The sequence below is a fragment of the Dysidea avara genome, chromosome 1 (genome assembly GCF_963678975.1).
Source record: "Dysidea avara chromosome 1, odDysAvar1.4, whole genome shotgun sequence".
Lineage (NCBI taxonomy): Eukaryota > Metazoa > Porifera > Demospongiae > Dictyoceratida > Dysideidae > Dysidea > Dysidea avara.
In genome coordinates, this window is record NC_089272.1 from 32,269,651 (window position 1) to 32,289,225 (window position 19,575).

Below are 19,575 nucleotides of genomic sequence, written 5' to 3' on the forward strand. Positions count from 1 at the left end.
CAGGTGATTTGTTTGCAGCTGAGCTCTTTACAAAATGGTTTCTTTGTAGCTGAACTCTCTACAAAGTAACTTCTTCTAACTGATCTTTCTACAGCGTGATTTGTTTGTAGCTGAACTATCTACAAGGTAATTTCTTCTAGCTGATCTCTCTACAGGGTGATTTATTTGTAGCTGAATTCTGTACAGGTGATTTGTTTGCAGCTGAGCTCTTTACAAAATGGTTTCTTTGTAGCTGAACTCTCTAAAAGGTAACTTCTTCTAACTGATCTCTCTACAGGGTGATTTGTTTGTAGCTGAACTATCTACAAGGTAATATCTTCTAGCTGATCTCTCTACAGGGCGATTTGTTTGTAGCTGAATTCTGTACAGGTGATTTGTTTGCAGCTGAGCTCTTTACAGAATGGTTTCTTTGTAGCTGAACTCTCTACAAGGTAATTTCTTCTAGCTGATCTCTCTACAGGGAGATTTGTTTGTAGCTGAACTATCTACAAGGTAATTTCTTCTAGCTGATCTCTCTACAGGGTGATTTGTTCGTAGCCGAATTCTGTACAGGTGATTTGTTTGCAGCTGAGCTCTTTACAAAATGGTTTCTTTGTAGCTGAACTCTCTACAAAGTAACTTCTTCTAACTGATCTTTCTACAGCGTGATTTGTTTGTAGCTGAACTATCTACAAGGTAATTTCTTCTAGCTGATCTCTCTACAGGGTGATTTATTTGTAGCTGAATTCTGTACAGGTGATTTGTTTGCAGCTGAGCTCTTTACAAAATGGTTTCTTTGTAGCTGAACTCTCTAAAAGGTAACTTCTTCTAACTGATCTCTCTACAGGGTGATTTGTTTGTAGCTGAACTATCTACAAGGTAATATCTTCTAGCTGATCTCTCTACAGGGCGATTTGTTTGTAGCTGAATTCTGTACAGGTGATTTGTTTGCAGCTGAGCTCTTTACAGAATGGTTTCTTTGTAGCTGAACTCTCTACAAGGTAATTTCTTCTAGCTGATCTCTCTACAGGGAGATTTGTTTGTAGCTGAACTATCTGCAAGGTAATTTCTTCTAGCTGATCTCTCTACAGGGTGATTTGTTTGTAGCTGAATTCTGTACAGGTGATTTGTTTGCAGCTGAGCTCTTTACAGAATGGTTTCTTTGTAGCTGAACTCTCTACAAGGTAACTTTTCTAGCTGATGTCTCTACAAGGTGGCTAGTTTGTAGCTGAACTCTCTACATGGTGGTTTCTTTGTAACTGAACTTTCTACAAGTTGACTTCTTCTAGCTGATCTTTCAATAGGGTGATTGTTTGTAGCTTCACTCTCTACAAGGTAACTTCTTCTAGCTGACCTCTCTACAGGGAGATTTGTTTGTAACTGAACTCTCTACAGGTGATTTGTTTGAAGCTGAACTTTCTAAATGATGGTTTCTTTGTAGCTGAACTCTCTACAAGTTAACTTCTTCTAGCTGATCTCTTTACAGGGTGATTTGTTTGTAGATGAATTCTGTACAGGTGATTTGTTTGCAGCTGAGCTCTTTACAGAATGGTTTCTTTGTAGCTGAACTCTCTAAAAGGTAACTTCTTCTAACTGATCTTTCTACAGGGCAATTTGTTTTTGGCAGAATTTTCTACAGGGTGATTTCTTTGCAGCTGAACTCTCTACATGGTGGTTTCTTTGTAGCTGAACTCTCTACAAGGTAACTTCTTCTAGCTGATCTCTCTACAGGGTGATTTGTTTGTAGCTGAACGATCTACAAGGTAACTTCTTCTAGCTGATCTCTCTACAGGGTGGTTTCTTTGTAGCTGAACTCTCTAGAAGGTAACTTCTTCTAACTGATCTTTCTACAGGGCAATTTGTTTGTGGCTGTATTTTCTACAGGGTGATTTGTTTGCAGCTGAATTCTCTACATGGTGGTTTCTTTGTAGCTGAACTCTCTACTAAGTAATTTCTTCTAGCTGATCTCTCTACAGGGTGATTTGTTTGTAGCTGAATTCTGTACAGGTGATTTGTTTGCAGCTGAGCTCTTTACAGAATGGTTTCTTTGTAGCTGAACTCTCTACAAGGTAACTTCTTCTAACTGATCTTTCTACAGGGCAATTTGTTTGTGGCAGAATTTTATACAGGGTGATTTCTTTGTAGCTGAACTCTCTACATGGTGGTTTCTTTGTAGCTGAACTCTCTACAAGGTAACTTCTTCTAACTGATCTCTCTACAGGGTGATTTGTTTGTAGCTGAACGATCTACAAGGTAACTTCTTCTAGCTGATCTCTCTACAGGGAGATTTGTTTGTAGCTGAACTCTCTACAGGTGATTTGTTTGAAGCTGAACTCTCTACATGATGGTTTCTTTGTAGCTGAACTCTTTATAAGTTAACTTCTTCTAGCTGATCTCTCTACATGGTGATTTGTTTGTAGCTGAATTCTGTATAGGTGATTTGTTTGCAGCTGAGCTCTTTAAATAATGGTTTCTTTGTAGCTGAACTCTCTCAAGGTAACTTCTTCTAGCTGATGTCTTTACAGGGTCACTAGTTTGTAGCTGAATTCTCTACATGGTGGTTTCTTTGTAACTGAACTCTCTACAAGGTAACTTTTTCTAGCTCATCTTTCTACAGGGTGATTTATTTGTAGCTGAATTCTTTACAGGTGATTTGTTTGCAGCTGAGCTCTTTAAAGAATGGTTTCTTTGTAGCTGAACTCTCTACAAGGTACCTTCTTCTAGCTGATGTCTCTACAAGGTCACTAGTTTGTAGCTGAGCTCTCTACATGGTGGTTTTTTTTGTAACTGAACTCTCTACAAGGTGACCTCTTCTAGCTGATCTTTCTACAGTGTGATTTGTTTGAAACCGAACTCTCTACAAGGTAACTTCTTCTAGCTGATCTCTCTACAGGGAGATTTGTTTGTAGCTGAACTCTCTACATGATGGTTTCTTTGTAGCTGAACTCTCTACAAGGTAACTTCTTCTAGCTAATCTCTCTACAGGGAGTATTGTTTGTAGCTGAACTCTCTACATGATGGTTTCTTTGTAGCTGAACTCTTTGCAAGGTAACTTCTTCTATTGATCTCTCCACAGGACGATTTGTTTGTAGCTCAACTCTCTACATGGTGGTTTCTTTGTAGCTGAACTCTACAAGGTGATTTTTTCTAACTGAACTATCTCTTTTCATAGTTGCATGAACTCCCTACAAGGTAATTTCTTCTAGCTGATCTCTCTACAGGGTGACTTGTGTGTAGCTGATCTCTATACAGGTTTCTTATTTCTAGCTGATCTCTTGAATTCTCTTCAGGGTGACTGCTCTATTAGGATGACTGCTCTATTAGAGTATCTCGATCTCGCACTTGCCGCACCAAGTTGGATTTCGTGTTATAACTCCGTGGCTTTAAGTCTGATTCTTCTACACCATTGATGAGCCTTTCTAAGATGATTACTCCATCTGTACAACGATTTTCAAAGCATTACCCTAAGCGGTTTATCTGGTAGGCGTGGCAAGCAGTCGTTTTTTTATTAGCTGATCTCGATTGCGTAATTGTTACACACTGTTGGTTGTTTCGTTGTATCTTCCTGGTTTTTAGCTCGATTTCTTTCAAACCACAAAAGGTTTGAGGATCAATAGTTAACCTATTCACCCACCGATTTTCAGCTTCTTCCCATACGCGGTTTACCCTGTAGGCGTGACAACATATTGGTGTTATTTTTCGTGAATAATCGCTCATAACTCTTTGCCTGTTTATCGTATTCTAGCCAAAGTTGGTACCGAGATGCGCCTTTATATCCCCCTTCTGTGTGCCAAATTTCAAGGCAATCGGATAACGCGTTCGCGTTTTATAGCAGTTTTTGTAAGTGTGCGACAAGAAAAAGAAAAATAAGAAGAAAAAAAACGAAGAAACTGAGCCAATTTTTGAAGTCGCATATCTCGGGAACGCGCGAAGCGATTTCGCTCAAATTTGGAATGTGGAGTGCTGCAGTTGGAGGAAATGTCCACAGCAAAAATCGTCTTGTTTCATCAAGGAAGCACAGAGCTACGGAGGTGCGAAAATTGCGTTTTCTTTCTTCCTGTCAATATACTCACGGGTGTTACGCGCCGGCTTCTTGGGCATACATTTATTAACCTAGCTATCCACCCTTACACCGCACCAAGCTCTGCATTGTCTACTCTTTTTCCTAATTCTAATCACATAACATTTTCCCACAAAGCCAGTAGTGTACGTGACAATACACAAGTTCAGCAATCATGCAACAAGAATACAATGATACCATAATAGCAAGTAAGATTATATCTACATGAGATCATGCATGACATGACAATATATAGATCATATAATATCTGATATAGAGAGGATGAGTTTGGATGAATAACGGGCAACTGAGGAAATCATAGGGCGGGCAGTAAGTTCTTCCATAAATAGGGTAGATGAATGAACATAGCATTTGCAAGTGATGATAGCAAACCACTAAGACATATCAAACTGCAGCAATCAATCACCAGCACCAAAATGACAGACCAAGCTATGTCATGAACAATAACATTGGCATCAATTGATAATGCATTACAGCTACATAACTAGCATCTAATTCACCCGCCCTCAATCCTCAGTCACCACCTAGCTAAAATAAATAATAAGTAACAAAAGTTCTAACAAATTGTATACCTTATATGTACTGTACAAGCAGCCATGCCTATATGTGCACATATATCTAATTTATATCCAAATAATGGGCGGGTGGGTGGGAACTTTTCTTTAACCAGGCCATTCACCTTTCAAGAACGTAGCATGTCACGTGACCGCAAACCTGTTAAACCAGTTTGTTGATTACACAATACTTGAAACCATCTCAACATTACTTCACGTGCTTATATCATAGCGCACCCTTACACTATAGCGTGCACTTAGATCACAGAAATTATGTGCAAGTTCTATGTGCAATTAGTACAAAAGGGGTGTGTCATTGTGGTTTCAATCGATACTTATTTAATTATTTATTGTTACTGGGCAGATGGCAATTGCTGATGTGCCCAGGGGGCGATCAACACCCCAAAGAGATCACACATACACATAAAATATACAGCAAGCAATTAGATAGACAATAAGTAGTAATTAGTAAATGAGTGTATGTTTTCTGATTCTATGACAGATACTGGCAAGCTGTTCCAACCTTTGATTGTTCTTGGAAAAAAAGAATGCTGGTAATAACTGGACCGTGTACTGGGTTGGATAAAGTGGTGAGTGTGGTGGTGTCTAGTGGAACGTTGAGTTGACAAGAAATATGGTGGAATGGATAATCCTGATAAGTTGTTGATCCCTGTATAAAATTTTTGTAGTCAACCAATTCTTCATCTAGATTCAAGTGACGGCCAATCCAAAACCTCTAGTATATCAGTTACACTGCTAAGTCTATTATGGTCAGACAGTGCCCACCAAGCAGCTCTACGTTGGACCTTTTCTAGGGATAAGATGTCATTTTGTTGGTATGGGTCTCATACTGATGCTGCATACTCTAAAACAGAATGAACTATAGTAAGGCAGGCGGAGGCTTTAACTGAGGGAGAACAGTTATATACTCAAGTTGCACCTTAAAAAGTTGAATAGTTGTGATGCTTTTACAGTAGTTCTAGTAATGTGATTAGACCATGATAGGAATTGGTGTAGCAGGACACCCAAATACAAATGCTCATCTCTTACTATTAGATTATGATTATGTAGTTGGTAGTCATATTGAAATAGATTAAGTGATCGAGAGCATCAAATTAGTACACATTTAGATATGTTGAAATTCATTTTCCAAAGTGTTGCCCATTGAGTTATATAATCGGTCAAGATCACGTTGAAGGATAATAGAATCATTTTCACACTTGATAACTCTGTACAAGATGCAGTCGTCAGCAAACAGACGAATTGAAGATGATACTCTATTTGCAATATCATTAATGTATAATAAAAACCTAAGACAGTCCCTTGAGGCACACCTGATAGTACAGAAACAGGTGAGGAACTAGTACCATCTACAACAACAGATTGTGTGCGTTGGGTAAGCCAGGATTTGATCCACGTCATAATAAGATTATCAATTTTACAATTTTGGAGCTTGTTAAGGAGACGTATGTGAGGGACAGTGTCAAAAGCTTTAATTACTAAAATTCAATAGTATCACATCTGTCTGAAATCCATCGTCCATTGCATGGGATATGTCTTCTACCAGTGAAATTAATTGTGTTTGACAAGAAAATCCTGACCTAAATCCATGTTGATTATCAATTAAAACGTTATTATGCTGGACATGATCCATAATAGAGTGAAATATTATACACGTATGTTCCATTATCTTATAACAAGATGATTTTAAGGAAATGGGACGATAATTAGATGGAGTGTTACAGTTACCTTTCTTAAAGACAGGACAGACATTTGCGGTAAGCCAGTCAGAAGGGAGAACCCCTGAGTTTAGTGACTGTTTAAAAATAATTTCTAATATGGGAGCTATTTCTGCAGCACAGTTCTTTAATACAAAGGGGGCAATCTTATCAGGGCCTTGAGCCTCGTTTGGGTCGAGGTTATGTAACAAAGTTTGTATACCACTGGTTGAAAAAGAAATTGCTAGCATAGGAGTGATAAAACTGCTGTCATCCAATTTAGGTATATTTGATGTGTCCTCTAGGGTAAATACAGACTGGAATTGATCACTTAAAGCAGCAGCTTTTCCCTGTGGATCGGATACTATGGAAAGTAAAGTAAAGGATAATGCATAGAACAAAGAATGGGTGTGATCTTGTGACCTATCGTGAAAGCTATCTAGTACCAGTACCTCCGTATAGTAGCCTCCGTCATAGATATAAGTAAGGAATATATAATCTATTCCTCCCTACAGTAGCATAGTCTAAGCATCTTAATAATCTTGTGGTGTTTGTTATGCTGCTTAAAGAAAGTGTTGATACGGAAAATTAATGCCTCGATATGGTTTCGTTGGACGAAGAGGACAAGCAGCAGCCTTGATTGAAGATAAAAGAAAAGACAAGGCGCAGAGGGCACACACTCGTCGGAACCCCAAAAGGCACATCACACGGGTGAGTTTGTTATTGTGGCGTAAAATGGTGGCCGTGCACTGCTTCGTTTGGCCTCTAGGCTTGCGACTGTGGTCAGTCAGGCAGTCAGGTAGTCAGGCAGTCAGTCTAAACTTGGGAATTATTAAAATTCAGTATCCGGCCACCTGTAAGCATTTCGTTGTATTTAATGCTGTTTTATATATGGACTAGTAAATTCAGTATCCAGCCACCTGTAAGCATTTTGTTGTATTTAATGCTGTTTTATATATGGACTAGTAATATTCCGTAAAGGTGATTCTGGTCTCGTAAGATAACTCTAGGATGATTTTTAAAGGTGGAATTTTGGGTGCCACGCAAAAAATTTCACCTGGATTCCTACTTAAATGGTACAATCGTACCATTTGATGCATAATTTTGATATAAAACTCGTGTCCATATCTTGTGATTTGTCAAAGTTGCCTGAGAGTGTACCACCTTACATACTTACTAACTCACTAAAAATTCCATGTACAAGTACAGTGCACAATACTACTCTAAATGTATCCAATACATAATACACATTAAGAAAAAACTAATTGTAACAGCTAGAGTGATAGATAACTCCCTTACTCATTGTCATTGCTGTAGTTGATATAATTACTGGACAAGCTAAAGCAACAATAGTTTCCATATGAAATCTGGGTCCATCCAATGTTCGGACCATCAATACATCATTTGTAACTATCCCTCCAGCTACAATTGAGTATGTCTGCTCACATACTAGACCATTAACTGTCACTGTAGCCATATCACCCATAATAGTGGCTGAAGCTGAGGTAATGATAATGTACATTTAGTAACAGTCCACTGTAGGTCATACATGTAGCAGACATAAGTATCTTGTACTAAAACATAAGGGTAGTACACTATACTTTAATTTAAAATGTACATCACCCAATGCCTCATATGTACAGTATGCATATGGACTGTATATACAGTGCATGTGTATGAGCTACATACAAGAGTTAGAGCATCAAAAATAGTATGTTGTATCAAGACACACGGTATTGTGTCGTGCGGCCCAAGAAGCCGGCGGGCAACACCCGTAAGTATATTGACAGGAAGAACGAAAACACAATTTTTACACCTCCATAGCTCTGTGCTGCCTTGATGCAACAAGACGATATTTGCTGTGGACCCTCCCTCCAACTTCAGTACTCCAAATACCAAATTTGAGCGAAATCGCTTCAAGCGTTCCTGAGATATGTGACTTCAAAAATTGGCTTAGTTTCTTTGATTTTTTTCTTTCTTAGTTTTCTTACTCTTTTTTGCACAGTTGCAAAAACTGCTATAAAACACGAACGCCATATCCGATTGCCTTGAAATTGGCACACAGAAGGAGGGTATAAAAGCGCAACTTGGTACCAATTTTGGCTGGAATACAATAAACAGGCAAAGATTTATTAGCGAAAAATAACACCAATATGTTGTCCCGGCTACAGGGTAAACCGCTTACGGGAAGAAGCTAAAAATCGGTGGGTGAATAGGTTAACTATTGAACCTCAAACTGTTTGTGGTTTGAAAGAAATCGAGCTAAAAACCAGGAAGATACACGAAAAATCCAACAGTGTATAACAATTATGCAATCGAGATTAGCTAATAAAAAACGACTGCTTGCCACGCCTACCAGATAAACTGCTTGGAGTAATGCTTTGAAAATCGCTGCATGGATGGAGTATTCATCTAAGAAAGGCTCTTCAATGGTGTAGAAGGATCAAGCTTAAAGCCAGGGAGTTACAACACCAAAATCCAACTTGGTGTAGCAAGTGCAAGATCGAGATACTCTAATAGAACAGTCATCCTAATAGAGCAGTCACCCTGAAGAGAATTAAAGAGATCAGCTAGAAACAAGTAACCTGTATAGAGCAGGGCCGGAGCCCAGAGATTTTGAGTGGTCCGGCCATGCATGGACTACAATGGAGGTCACAGCCGTCATGTATACTATTCAGTTTTTATTGATCTAGCTAATATTATGATTTTAAAATTAAATTAGAGATTATCTGCTTTCATGTTACACTCAACTGGATGTGCTAAGCAAAACACAGCATGCCAAGCTAGGGGGATCTGGGGGCATGCTCACCCAGGAAATTTTTTTGAAAGTAAATGCTCTGAAATGGCATCTGGAGGCTATTTTACATGCAAAGTCTTTTCACCATCAATGGTAAATTTGTGTTGCAGTATACCAATTAATTCAACTTCATATCTAGTTAGTAGTTAATTCATTTTCATGATACAAAAATTCTCACAGTGAAAGTTTAGTTCTTTGAGATATGATTGTAACTGCTAATGCATGACATGCATGATTAGCCCAACACAATGCCATGTGCAGATGACTCATTGGAACTTGGAGTAATTTAAAATCACCAGAGATGTAATGGCTTACACAGCAGTCTAGTGTAATTAGGACAGTGGCTATATTCTATACTGAATGTTCTATTAGAGTGTTACGATGACTGTTCTATTAGAGTATATTTTTATGACTGCTCTATTAGAGTATCTCGATCTTTTTACAAATTCAAGTAGCTGAAAAGTGGTCCGGCCAATGCCGGACCGGCCGGACCGTGGGCTCAGGCCTTGTTAAGAGATCAGCTACAAACAAATCACCCTGTAGAGAGTTCAGCTACAAAAAATTCACCCTGTAGAGAGATCAGTTAGAAGAAGTTACCTTGTAGGGAGTTAAACTATGGAAGAGATAGTTCAGCTAAAAGAAGTCACCTGGTAGAAAGTTCAGCTACAAAGAAACAAAAAGTTCAGCTACAAACAAATCTCCCTCTAGAGAGATCAACTAGAAGAAGTTGCCTTGTAAAGAGTTCAGCTATAAAGAAACCATCATGTATAGAGTTCAGCTGCAAACAAATCACCTGTAGAGAGTTCAGCTACAAACAAATCACCCTGTAGAGAGATCAGCTAGAAGAAGTTACCTTGTAGAGAGTTCAGCTACAAAGAATTCCTACAAACAGGTGACCCTGTAGAGACATCAGCTAGAAGAAGTTACCTTGTAGAGAGCTCAGCTACAAAGAAACCATCATGTACAGAGTTCAACTACAAACAAGTGACCCTGTAAAGACATCAGCTAGAAGAAGTTACCTTGTAGGGAGTTCAACTACGTAGTTCAGCTAGAAGAAGTCACCTTGTAGAGAGTTCAGCTACAAAGAAACCACCATGTAGAGAGTTCAGCTACAAACAAATCGTCCTATAGAGGGATCAGATAGAAGAAGTTACCTTGTACAGAGTTCAGCTGCAAAGAAACCACCATGTAGAGAGTTCAGCTGCAAACAAATCATCCTGTAGAAAGGTCAACTAGAAGAAGAAGTCACCTTGTAGAGAGTTCAGCTACTAACTAGTGACCCTGTAGAGACATCAGCTAGAAGAAGTTACCTTGTAGATAGTTCAGCTACAAACAATTCATCCAGTAGAGAGATCAGCTAGAAGGACTCACCTTGTAGAGTGTTCAGTTACAAAGAAACCACCATGTAGAGTTCTGTAATAAATACATGTACTATATATATAATTTGTACATTTATTGATAAAATCAGAAATATTTAAAGTATTCATCTGCTTCATCTTTTCTTTTTCCTGTGGTAAAGAAAAAAAAGATAGGTTTAAAAAGTCCCAAAAGTCCCTTTGGGGTATACAAATACAAAAAGAAGTGAAATCTAATCCAAAACAGCCAAGCTGTAGAAAAAAGAGTGCAGCCCTCAAAAAGGCTATGGTGAAAAAGATGTGAAATTCAAGGTGGCGGCCAAGAAATGGCTGTGATGGTAGGTTAATGGTAAAATTTTAATACTGACAATTCAGGTGAATTTAGTGCCAAGACCAAGCGACAACAAATTCACCTGAATTGTCATTATTAAAATTTTTACCATTAACTTACCATCACAGCCATTTCTTGGCCGCCACCTTAGATTTCAAATCTTTTTTCACCATAGCCTTTTTGAGGGCCGCACTCGACAACAAATTCACCTGAATTGTTGTTATTAAAATTTTTACCATTAACCTACCATCACAGCCATTTCTTGGCCGCCACCTTGGATTTCACATCTTTTTTCACCATAGCCTTTTTGAGGGCCGCACTCTTTTTTACAGCTTGGCTGTTTTGGATTAGATACATATACACTGTACATTCTTGAGTACCAAAACTGTAGTCATTTATTTAAACACTGTAAAACTTGTATGTATAGGTATGTAACCATGTTAATGGTAGAAAAAAACTAGTACTGTTGTGTATAACTTGACTTATACCACATACACTGTACAATGTGTCACATACGTATACTTCAACACTTAATTGCAAACATACCGTAAGTACTGCATACGTACATGTACATTATACAAATATGTAAATACCTGAAAGAGTACTGTCATCGTTACGAGCAATCACTTCACAATAGTCAGCTGTACTACTAGGGCTAATATCACATTCAACTTCTACACTATAAGTCTCTGCTGGAGTATTCCCTTCTAGTAACATTAATGTGGTGCCTTGTACTACAGGGGACACTGCGGAACAGACAGATGTATGTACAGTGTATGCAGACATTACATATGCTGGGAGGTGTAGTTGGATATTTAGCTTTCTTTTGGCATTACTGGGAAAGTAATGAGTTAAGCGGCATCATATCAAGACACACGGTAGTGTGTCGTGCGGCCCAAGAAGCCGGTGCGCCACACCATGAGTATATTAACAGGTAGAAAGAGAATGTGATTTTCATACCTTTGTAGCTCTGTGATCCCTTATCCGATTGGAACCAAACTTGCTGCAAAAGTGCCAGCTAGGCATTCCAAACTTGAAGAAAATCAATTTAGCCATTTCCGAGATACAAGCGGCCAAATTTTAGGGATTTTTTCTTTGTTTCTTTCTTCTACATATTACTTCTTTTCGCACACTTTACAAAATCTGCCATAAAATGCAAACACATAATGCAATCAATCTGAAATTTGGTATACTTAAAGGGCCCATTAAGACGAACTCATTACTATGTTTGGTAGGAATCCGATGCACATTCACGGAGTTATGACCGATTATTTGCATAAAATAAGGTCGAAGGTCAGTCACGCGCATAGGGTAAACCCCTTGAAGGAATGAGCTGAAAATTGTAGTAATTATCGTAGGAGTGCCTTTTTGTTGTTTGAAAGGAATCCAGATAAAGACCATAGAGATATGACACAAAACCCAACCTGTGTCACAATTCAATGGCGGATCCAGGATGGGGCATTTGGGGCAAATGCCCCCCCCCCTTCAAGAAATTGCATACAAGATCGAGATACTCTAATAGAGCAGTCAATTACTCTAATAAAGCAGTCACAATGTTCATGAGGCAGTGTAGCTTACCTATGAAGCTATAAATACAATTTTATTTTACATAGACGTGATATAGTTGGTAAGGATAACTAGCTATTATTGTCGTGACCTTTTTTTTTTTTTTTTTGGTCTTCAACTGGTTTTCAGCAAGTTTTTTTGGTCTTCAACTGTTTTTCAGAAAGGTGCCCCCCCTCTTTCCAAACTCTGGATCCGCCCCTGCAATTACGCAATCGATTTTTATGAATTAAAAAAAAAGGATTAGTTTTCACGCCTACCAGGCAAACCGCTTAGAACAATGAGCTGAAAATCGGTGTGTAGCTGGAATAATTATCATAGGAAGTTCTTGCAGTAGTACAGAAGTATCGGATTACAAACCACTGAGTTATGATTCGAAAGCCAACTACGTGTAGCAAATGCGAGATCGAGACACTGTAATAGAACTAATAAAGCATTCAGCTATGTTGTAACTTACTCCATTATAGAAGTATATTACATTGTAAGTTATTCTATAGGGAGTTCAACTACAGCCAGTTAATCTTATAGACAATTTAGCTACAAGCAAGTCACCCTGTAGAAAGTTCAGCTACAATATATCGCTGTAGAGATTCAGAACATTGCAAGTCACACTGAAGAGAATTCAGCTATAAACAAGTCACGCTGTAGAGAATTCAGCTACAACATTACAAGTCACTCTGTGGAGAATTCAGCTACAAACAAGTCACTGTGTAGAGAGTTCAGCTATAAAGAAACTGCCCAGTAGAAATTTCATCTATATAAACAAGTTAGCTACCCTATAGAGATCAGCCATAAACCAGTTACTTTATACAGTGTTCATGCAGCTACAAGTAAGTCACTCTGTAGAGAGTTCAGCTACAAACAAGTCACTCTGTAGTACAAACACTAGAAGAAGACACCTAGTAGAGAGTTCAGGTACAAACAAAACACCCTGCAGATACTTCAGCTACGAACAGATCACCCTGTAGAGAGATCAGCTAGAAACACGTCACCCTGTAGACAGATCAGCTAGAAGAAGTAACCTTGTAGAGAGTTCAGCTACAAAGAAATCACCCTGTAAAAAGTTCAGCTACAATCAGATCACCCTGTAGAGAGTTCAGCTATAAACAAGTCATCCTGTAGTGAGATCAGCTAGAAGGATCACCTTGTAGGGAGTTCAGCTACAACAAATCACCCTGCAGATAGTTCAACTACAAATAAGTCAACCTGTAGAGAGATCAGGTAGAAGAAGTTACCTTGTAGTGAGTTCAGCTACAAAGAAACCATCATGTAGAGAGTTCAGCTGCAAACAAATAAACCTGAGAGTTCAGCTATGAACAGATCACCCTGTAGAGAGTTCAGCTACAAACAATTCACCCAGTAGATAGAGCAGCTAGAAGAAGTTACCTTGTAGAGAGTTCAGCTACAAAGAAACCACCATGTAGAGAGTTAAGCTGCAAACAAATCACTCTGTAGAGAGTTCAGCTGCAAACAAATCACCCTGTAGAGAGTTCAGCTAGAAACAAATTATCCTGTAGAGAGATCAGCTAGAAACAAGTCACCTTGTAGAGAGATCAGCTAGAATAAGTAACCTTGTAGAGAGTTCAGCTACAAAGAACCACCACGTAGAGAGTTCAGCTGCAAACAAATCACCCTGTAGAGAGTTCAGCTAGAAACAAATCTCCCTGAAAAGAGTTCAGCTACAAAGAATGAGAGTTTCAGCTACAGTTCAGTTATGCAAGAAGTCACCTTATTAACTACAGTATGTGATAATCATTCAGTGTTAAATATACAAATACTGTATTTAATCAGACAAAAGCTATACACACAATTACTTCCTTTGTTCCACAATCCCTGCAGTAAAGAAGAAACACACAAGTTAAAAGGAAGCACCAAAGCCAGTTTATGGCCGGCTTTGTGGCTTGCAATACAAAAAGAAGTGATATCTAAACTAAGACAGCCAAGCTGTAAAAAAAGAGTGCAGCCCCTAAAAAGACCAGCGCTAAAAAAGATGTGAAATCCAAGGTGGTGGCCAAGAAATAGCTGTGATGGTAGGTTAATGGCAAAATTTTTAATTACAACAATTCAGGTGGATTTGGTGCCGAATCCTAGTAGTGGAGGCAACTCAAATTCACCTGAACTGTCATAATTAAAATTTTTGCCATTAACCTACCATCACAGCCATTTTCTTGGCCGCCATCTTGGATTTCACATCTTTTTTCACCCTGGCCTTTTGGGGGGCCGTGCTCTGTTTTTACAGCTTGATTAGACATATATACAGTATATATAGTACTATCTATCTTTCCCTTTAACATGACTACGTATGCAACCATTTCTCTGCAAAGTCATTATAATGGATCAAGACTCACGGTAGTGAGTCGCGCGGCCAGTAAAGCAGAAACGCGCGCCGCAGACAATAAATGACGCGACCACTACGTGAGGATTTTACAAGAACGAACGTTGTCAAATTCGGCCTTCCTGTAATCCACCCGTCACTTACGCTATCCCTCTGAAACTCTGGAGTTGAACTCATCGTGTCACTAGTAACTACCACACAAGCAGTGAAGCAAATCCATGCCGATTGTTTCGTGATCGAGGTTGCCGACATCAAAGGTGAAGTTTCATATTTTTTTTTTTTTTTTTTTTTTATCGCATGCGGTTAGACGCAACCGCAGGTGTATGCCTTGCGTTCCTTTGTGCATTCCGAACATTGATCGCCCTGTTATCGCTTCAGTATTCACTCAATCACCTCAAGATTCACATCATCGATTTCACCATACATGATTACTCTACAATCGTGATTTCAGCACCAAACGAAGTTTCAGTCGTTCTCAGTCGACCTAGAGGCCAAATACAAATCCCAGATTGTTGTTTTCCGCAATACTCGCTTGGCATGTAGGGCAATGTGTCTTTAAACTGTTCTAAAAGTTTCGTTCAGATTGAAACATTTGTTTTCGAGAATGGCTAGTTTGAAATTTGAATTTAGTCGCCCCCACGTCATTTGCTCTCTAAGAATTTTACTCGGAATTTAAAGAATGACGCAGAGCATAACTGCGGTCACTGGGTATTGATGAACTGGCGCTCTATGTAGTTAATCAGTACATATAGCCACCAAGAAGTGTGCTGCCATAGCCGATTATAGTCCATAGATATAATCTATGGTGCTGCATACCATCCTTCGTTTTGAAATTAGTCGCCCCCACATAATTTGTCCTCTAAGGGCGCGGCTTAAAGAATGACACAAGAGTACAACTGCGGTTATCAGTTGTTGACACAAGCTGTGAGTAATTAGCACATGTAGCTAGCTTAAAAGGAAGTGTGCAAAATCGCCTAATACAATTGTCACCATGCATTATTGCACTTTATAGCACCCCCACACAAAATTACACATGCCATTACAACATACAGAGGAGACACATGAATACCAAACACTTTTTACAACAATAATGTAAGAATTGTACAATAATGACTGTAATATAACTGCTATGCAAATGTTTTCCAGTGGCCCGCCATGGTAGCAAGTCTCACATGACGGCATGTATATTCATCCAAGGGAGTAACGAGTAAGTATGATGACAACAAGTTGGTATGACTTCATTTGTAGAATCCAGATGAGTGGGTGTGGCTCCAGCATGTCTAAACGGTTAACAAACATTCCTGTTATAAATACGTGCTAGAGTTGCAATATAATAGTATAGTAATTAAATGCAATAATACATAGTCTCCATTGCATCACTATCAAACGACACTAAGTAGAGGATATTGTTGCATCTCTAGTATGTACACTCTATCAGTACAACCTGTCTTAATGGCCACTAGTATAGAAAGACAACCACTCTTGAAAAGCCAATTCCAATTGAGAATTTATACACTGTTACCTGCTGAATGAGTGAAGGTGGCAATAAACAAGTTCCACCGTAATTTATACACGTGATCTGATCCTGTATATTCTGTCAGTGGATGAGATCCACTTGGCCAGGACAAAATGTGACTCAAGTATCCTGGATGATCCATACTCAACCAACTTATGACCCAGTGGCACAATGGAACTGACTATTTATAGAGAATACAATTATATTTATTTCTAAGATGTGTGGATGTGTGGACACATTACAACACATTACATGTACATACAAGACATGCTACGTACTGTTTTAGAATTTCAAGTCACCACATTATACACGTACCAGTCAACAATGCTTCATAGTGCCCATCAGTAAACCTGAAGAAAAGTTACGAAAAATAATAATTCACATAAGTACAATGAAACCTCATTAATATGGCAGGCTGTGGGACCAAAAAATTTGGCCTGAATAACAAGGTGGCCTTATTAATGAGGTCATAAGTAATGCTTAGCTATATTTGGGACCTACTAGAGGTGGCCAATATAATGAGGTGGTCTTATTAAAGAGGTGGCCACTAAGTGAGGTTTCACTGTACATATAGTTCACAATATTGCGAACAATATTAATGGTTACCAATATACACTAAAACCTGCAGGTCAGGAAGATTGCTCTCTACACAAAATGACACATTCAGAGATTGTATTTAGATGGATGATACAGTAATGCATTGTGACTTCAATACTCGTGATGTGTCACTGCTAGGCAGCAACCATATACACGGCACTGCCACATCGCACTTGCTCGCACACACAATTTTGCTAAAGATTTTACAAATTGATAATTAAGGGGTGTGGCAACTAGCTGTTTCGCTCGCAAGACTGTGTGGCAGCTGTTTCCCTTCTGTACAAGTGGCCACCAAGACAGGTCCACTGTGGATGAAAGCCAGGCATTAGATATTTGGTATTTCATGTGTTGAAGACATTCCAGGGCTTCTGGTAGTCTCAAATCTCACCACAGTTTAACTCAGGCAGTGTTGTGGTCACCACTAAACTACTGGAATGCTGTGTTATGATCATCTTATGCTTGGCTACTATATTGTAGAACTGAAATGGATACTCTGAAAAATATATCTTATGGATAATGACTTCATCAGGAACTTATAAGGACCAATAGTGAAACTTTTTACACTTGGGGCTGACAGTCAACTGCCTATGTCTGAAGCAGTGCTTTTGGTGCTCTAACAGATTGGCTGCCCCCTTGCTACCAGCACTCACTGTCTCATATGCTGTCATACACTAAATCCATCTCCATAGCCAGTTAGAACAGCATGCTTCTTACCTTTTTTTAAGGCCGCATAATGCAGCCACCTCTTTAAAAGGCAAGGTCAGAAAATTTTGTCCCTACGGCCTGAATAATGACCAGTTTTCACTGTACTATTAGTGATTAGTGATCATGGGGGATTATTTATTAAGATACTAAGATATACAAACGCTACAACCTCTAAATATAGCAGTAAATTTTTACCCTGGTCCAATGTCTCGTAATAATCGTGACTTCGTGAGAGACTCTACTGTGACAAATACATGTTTATCATGATATGTGCTAATCGCCTTTTTACAATTAAGTTTTATAACACAAATACATGTATAGTTAAACTCACCAATTGCGACTAAATCCCTTCAACACGAAAAGACAAGTAATGAGACAATCTTGGAGACAACAGCCACACAAACCTATTCTGGTGCATTTATTTAGTAGTAATATAAATTTTAAAGGCGTTTATTTACAACAGGACATAATTACGCGCCCCTCTATTGTCTCTGTACATACTTGCCTTTTCTTTACTATTCTCATTTCATTTCACAAGATCTCTTGGCAGGGGCGTAGCTTCTTCACTTGAATTAGTCAATACTTGAAGTAGATCGAGATACTCTAATAGAACAGTCACATTTCTACAAGTGCCATATTTTTATATTGTAAAGTCTGTAAGTAGCTAGTAATTTAAACTATACAATCCGATGCTAAGCAAAAGTTGTAACTATGCTAAATATTGATTGCTGTGTTACAGCTGTTTTGTGACTGCTCTAATAGAGTATTTTGATCGTTTCAATGCAGTACAAGATGAAAGGCAAAGCGTTGTTAAGGGTTTAATAGTTAAAATGGGTGTTAGTTGACTGCAGTTGCATGCCACTAACAGGGCCGTCCTGAGAATTAGAGGGCCCAGGGAAAAGAGTTAAAGAGGGGCCCAGGGGCAAGGAAGGGTCTAGATCCTGACTGCTCTATTAGAGTATATCGATCATTCTTTAAAAAGGTATTCAAGTGGCCCCTTTCGGGCTGTGGCAGGGGGCAAAATACCCCAGTTACCCTCAATGTGGGCGGCCCTGGCCACTAAAATTACAGTTATATTTCAATATTCTGTCACTGTAATCTGGGGTTTCTGTCAAAACCATGGAAACTCACCTACTGTTATCAACAGTACATTGCTTATTCTAACAAAAAGTATTGAAATCCCATCCAAAAACAGCTTATAGCTGTAAAAAAAGTGCGCGTCCAAGTAAAGCAGAGTTAACTGCGACAAAAAGTAATGATATCATAATGCGGCTATGTGCGAGGTGTGCAAGTTGTAAAATTAATATTAGCTAATCAGATAATACAATGTTATTGTTAAAGTGTTAATGAGAACTAGATGCTGCTAGTTTATAAGTGTGTGAGCATCTTCATAAATGCCACATAAATTTAATTCTCAATAAAGCAATGTGTATAGATTCTCTGATAGTAATAAATAGTTTGAGTTTGGCCGCCTTTCCTTTGTTCGTAGCATTGCTGTATACAGGAAAGGCGGCCAAACTCAAACTATTTATTACTATCAGAGAATCTATACACATTGCTTTATTGAGAATTAAATTTATGTGGCATTTATGAAGATGCTCACACACTTATAAACTAGCAGCATCTAGTTCTCATTAACACTTTAACAATAACATTGTATTATCTGATTAGCTAATATTAATTTTACAACTTGCACACCTCGCACATGGCCGCATTATGATATCATTACTTTTTGTCGCAGTTAACTCTGCTTTACTTGGACGCGCACTTTTTTTACAGCTATAAGCTGTTTTTGGATGGGATACAAAATTACATATATAGCCATGTAGCAAATCTGAAAGTCCATTACATACAATACAAATAGCTGTGATATACCTGTATTTTTAACTAATACTCAGTCACAGTAAACCAGCATCAATTGCTAAACTGTAATAATATCTGGTAATAAGGAGTGATTAATGTTTAATATCACCAGTACTTAACTCATGATACCAATATACTCCAAGGGTCATTGTGCACATACTTGTGTGTACAGTATAGAATG

General features: G+C 38.5%; 1 protein-coding gene and 1 long non-coding RNA gene across 2 annotated transcripts in view; both read right to left on the reverse strand.

Annotated features, from left to right (window-relative positions):
• Positions 1–7,550: 7,550 nt before the first annotated feature.
• LOC136245017 (uncharacterized) overlaps positions 7,551–19,575 on the reverse strand; it is a 44,977-nt gene continuing 32,952 nt past the window's right edge. The window contains exons 6-8 of the mRNA XM_066036565.1: positions 11,409–11,561; positions 7,632–7,832; positions 7,551–7,555 (exon numbers count right to left, since the gene is read on the reverse strand). Of these exons, the coding sequence (XP_065892637.1) occupies positions 7,551–7,555; positions 7,632–7,832; positions 11,409–11,561 (359 nt within the window). The remainder of the gene's footprint in view (positions 7,556–7,631; positions 7,833–11,408; positions 11,562–19,575) is intronic.
• Positions 15,744–18,457, reverse strand: LOC136262031 (uncharacterized). The gene is made up of 3 exons (XR_010704082.1): positions 17,863–18,457; positions 16,508–16,579; positions 15,744–15,993 (listed from the first exon to the last, which is right to left on the reverse strand). It is a non-coding gene; the product is annotated as an uncharacterized lncRNA (long non-coding RNA).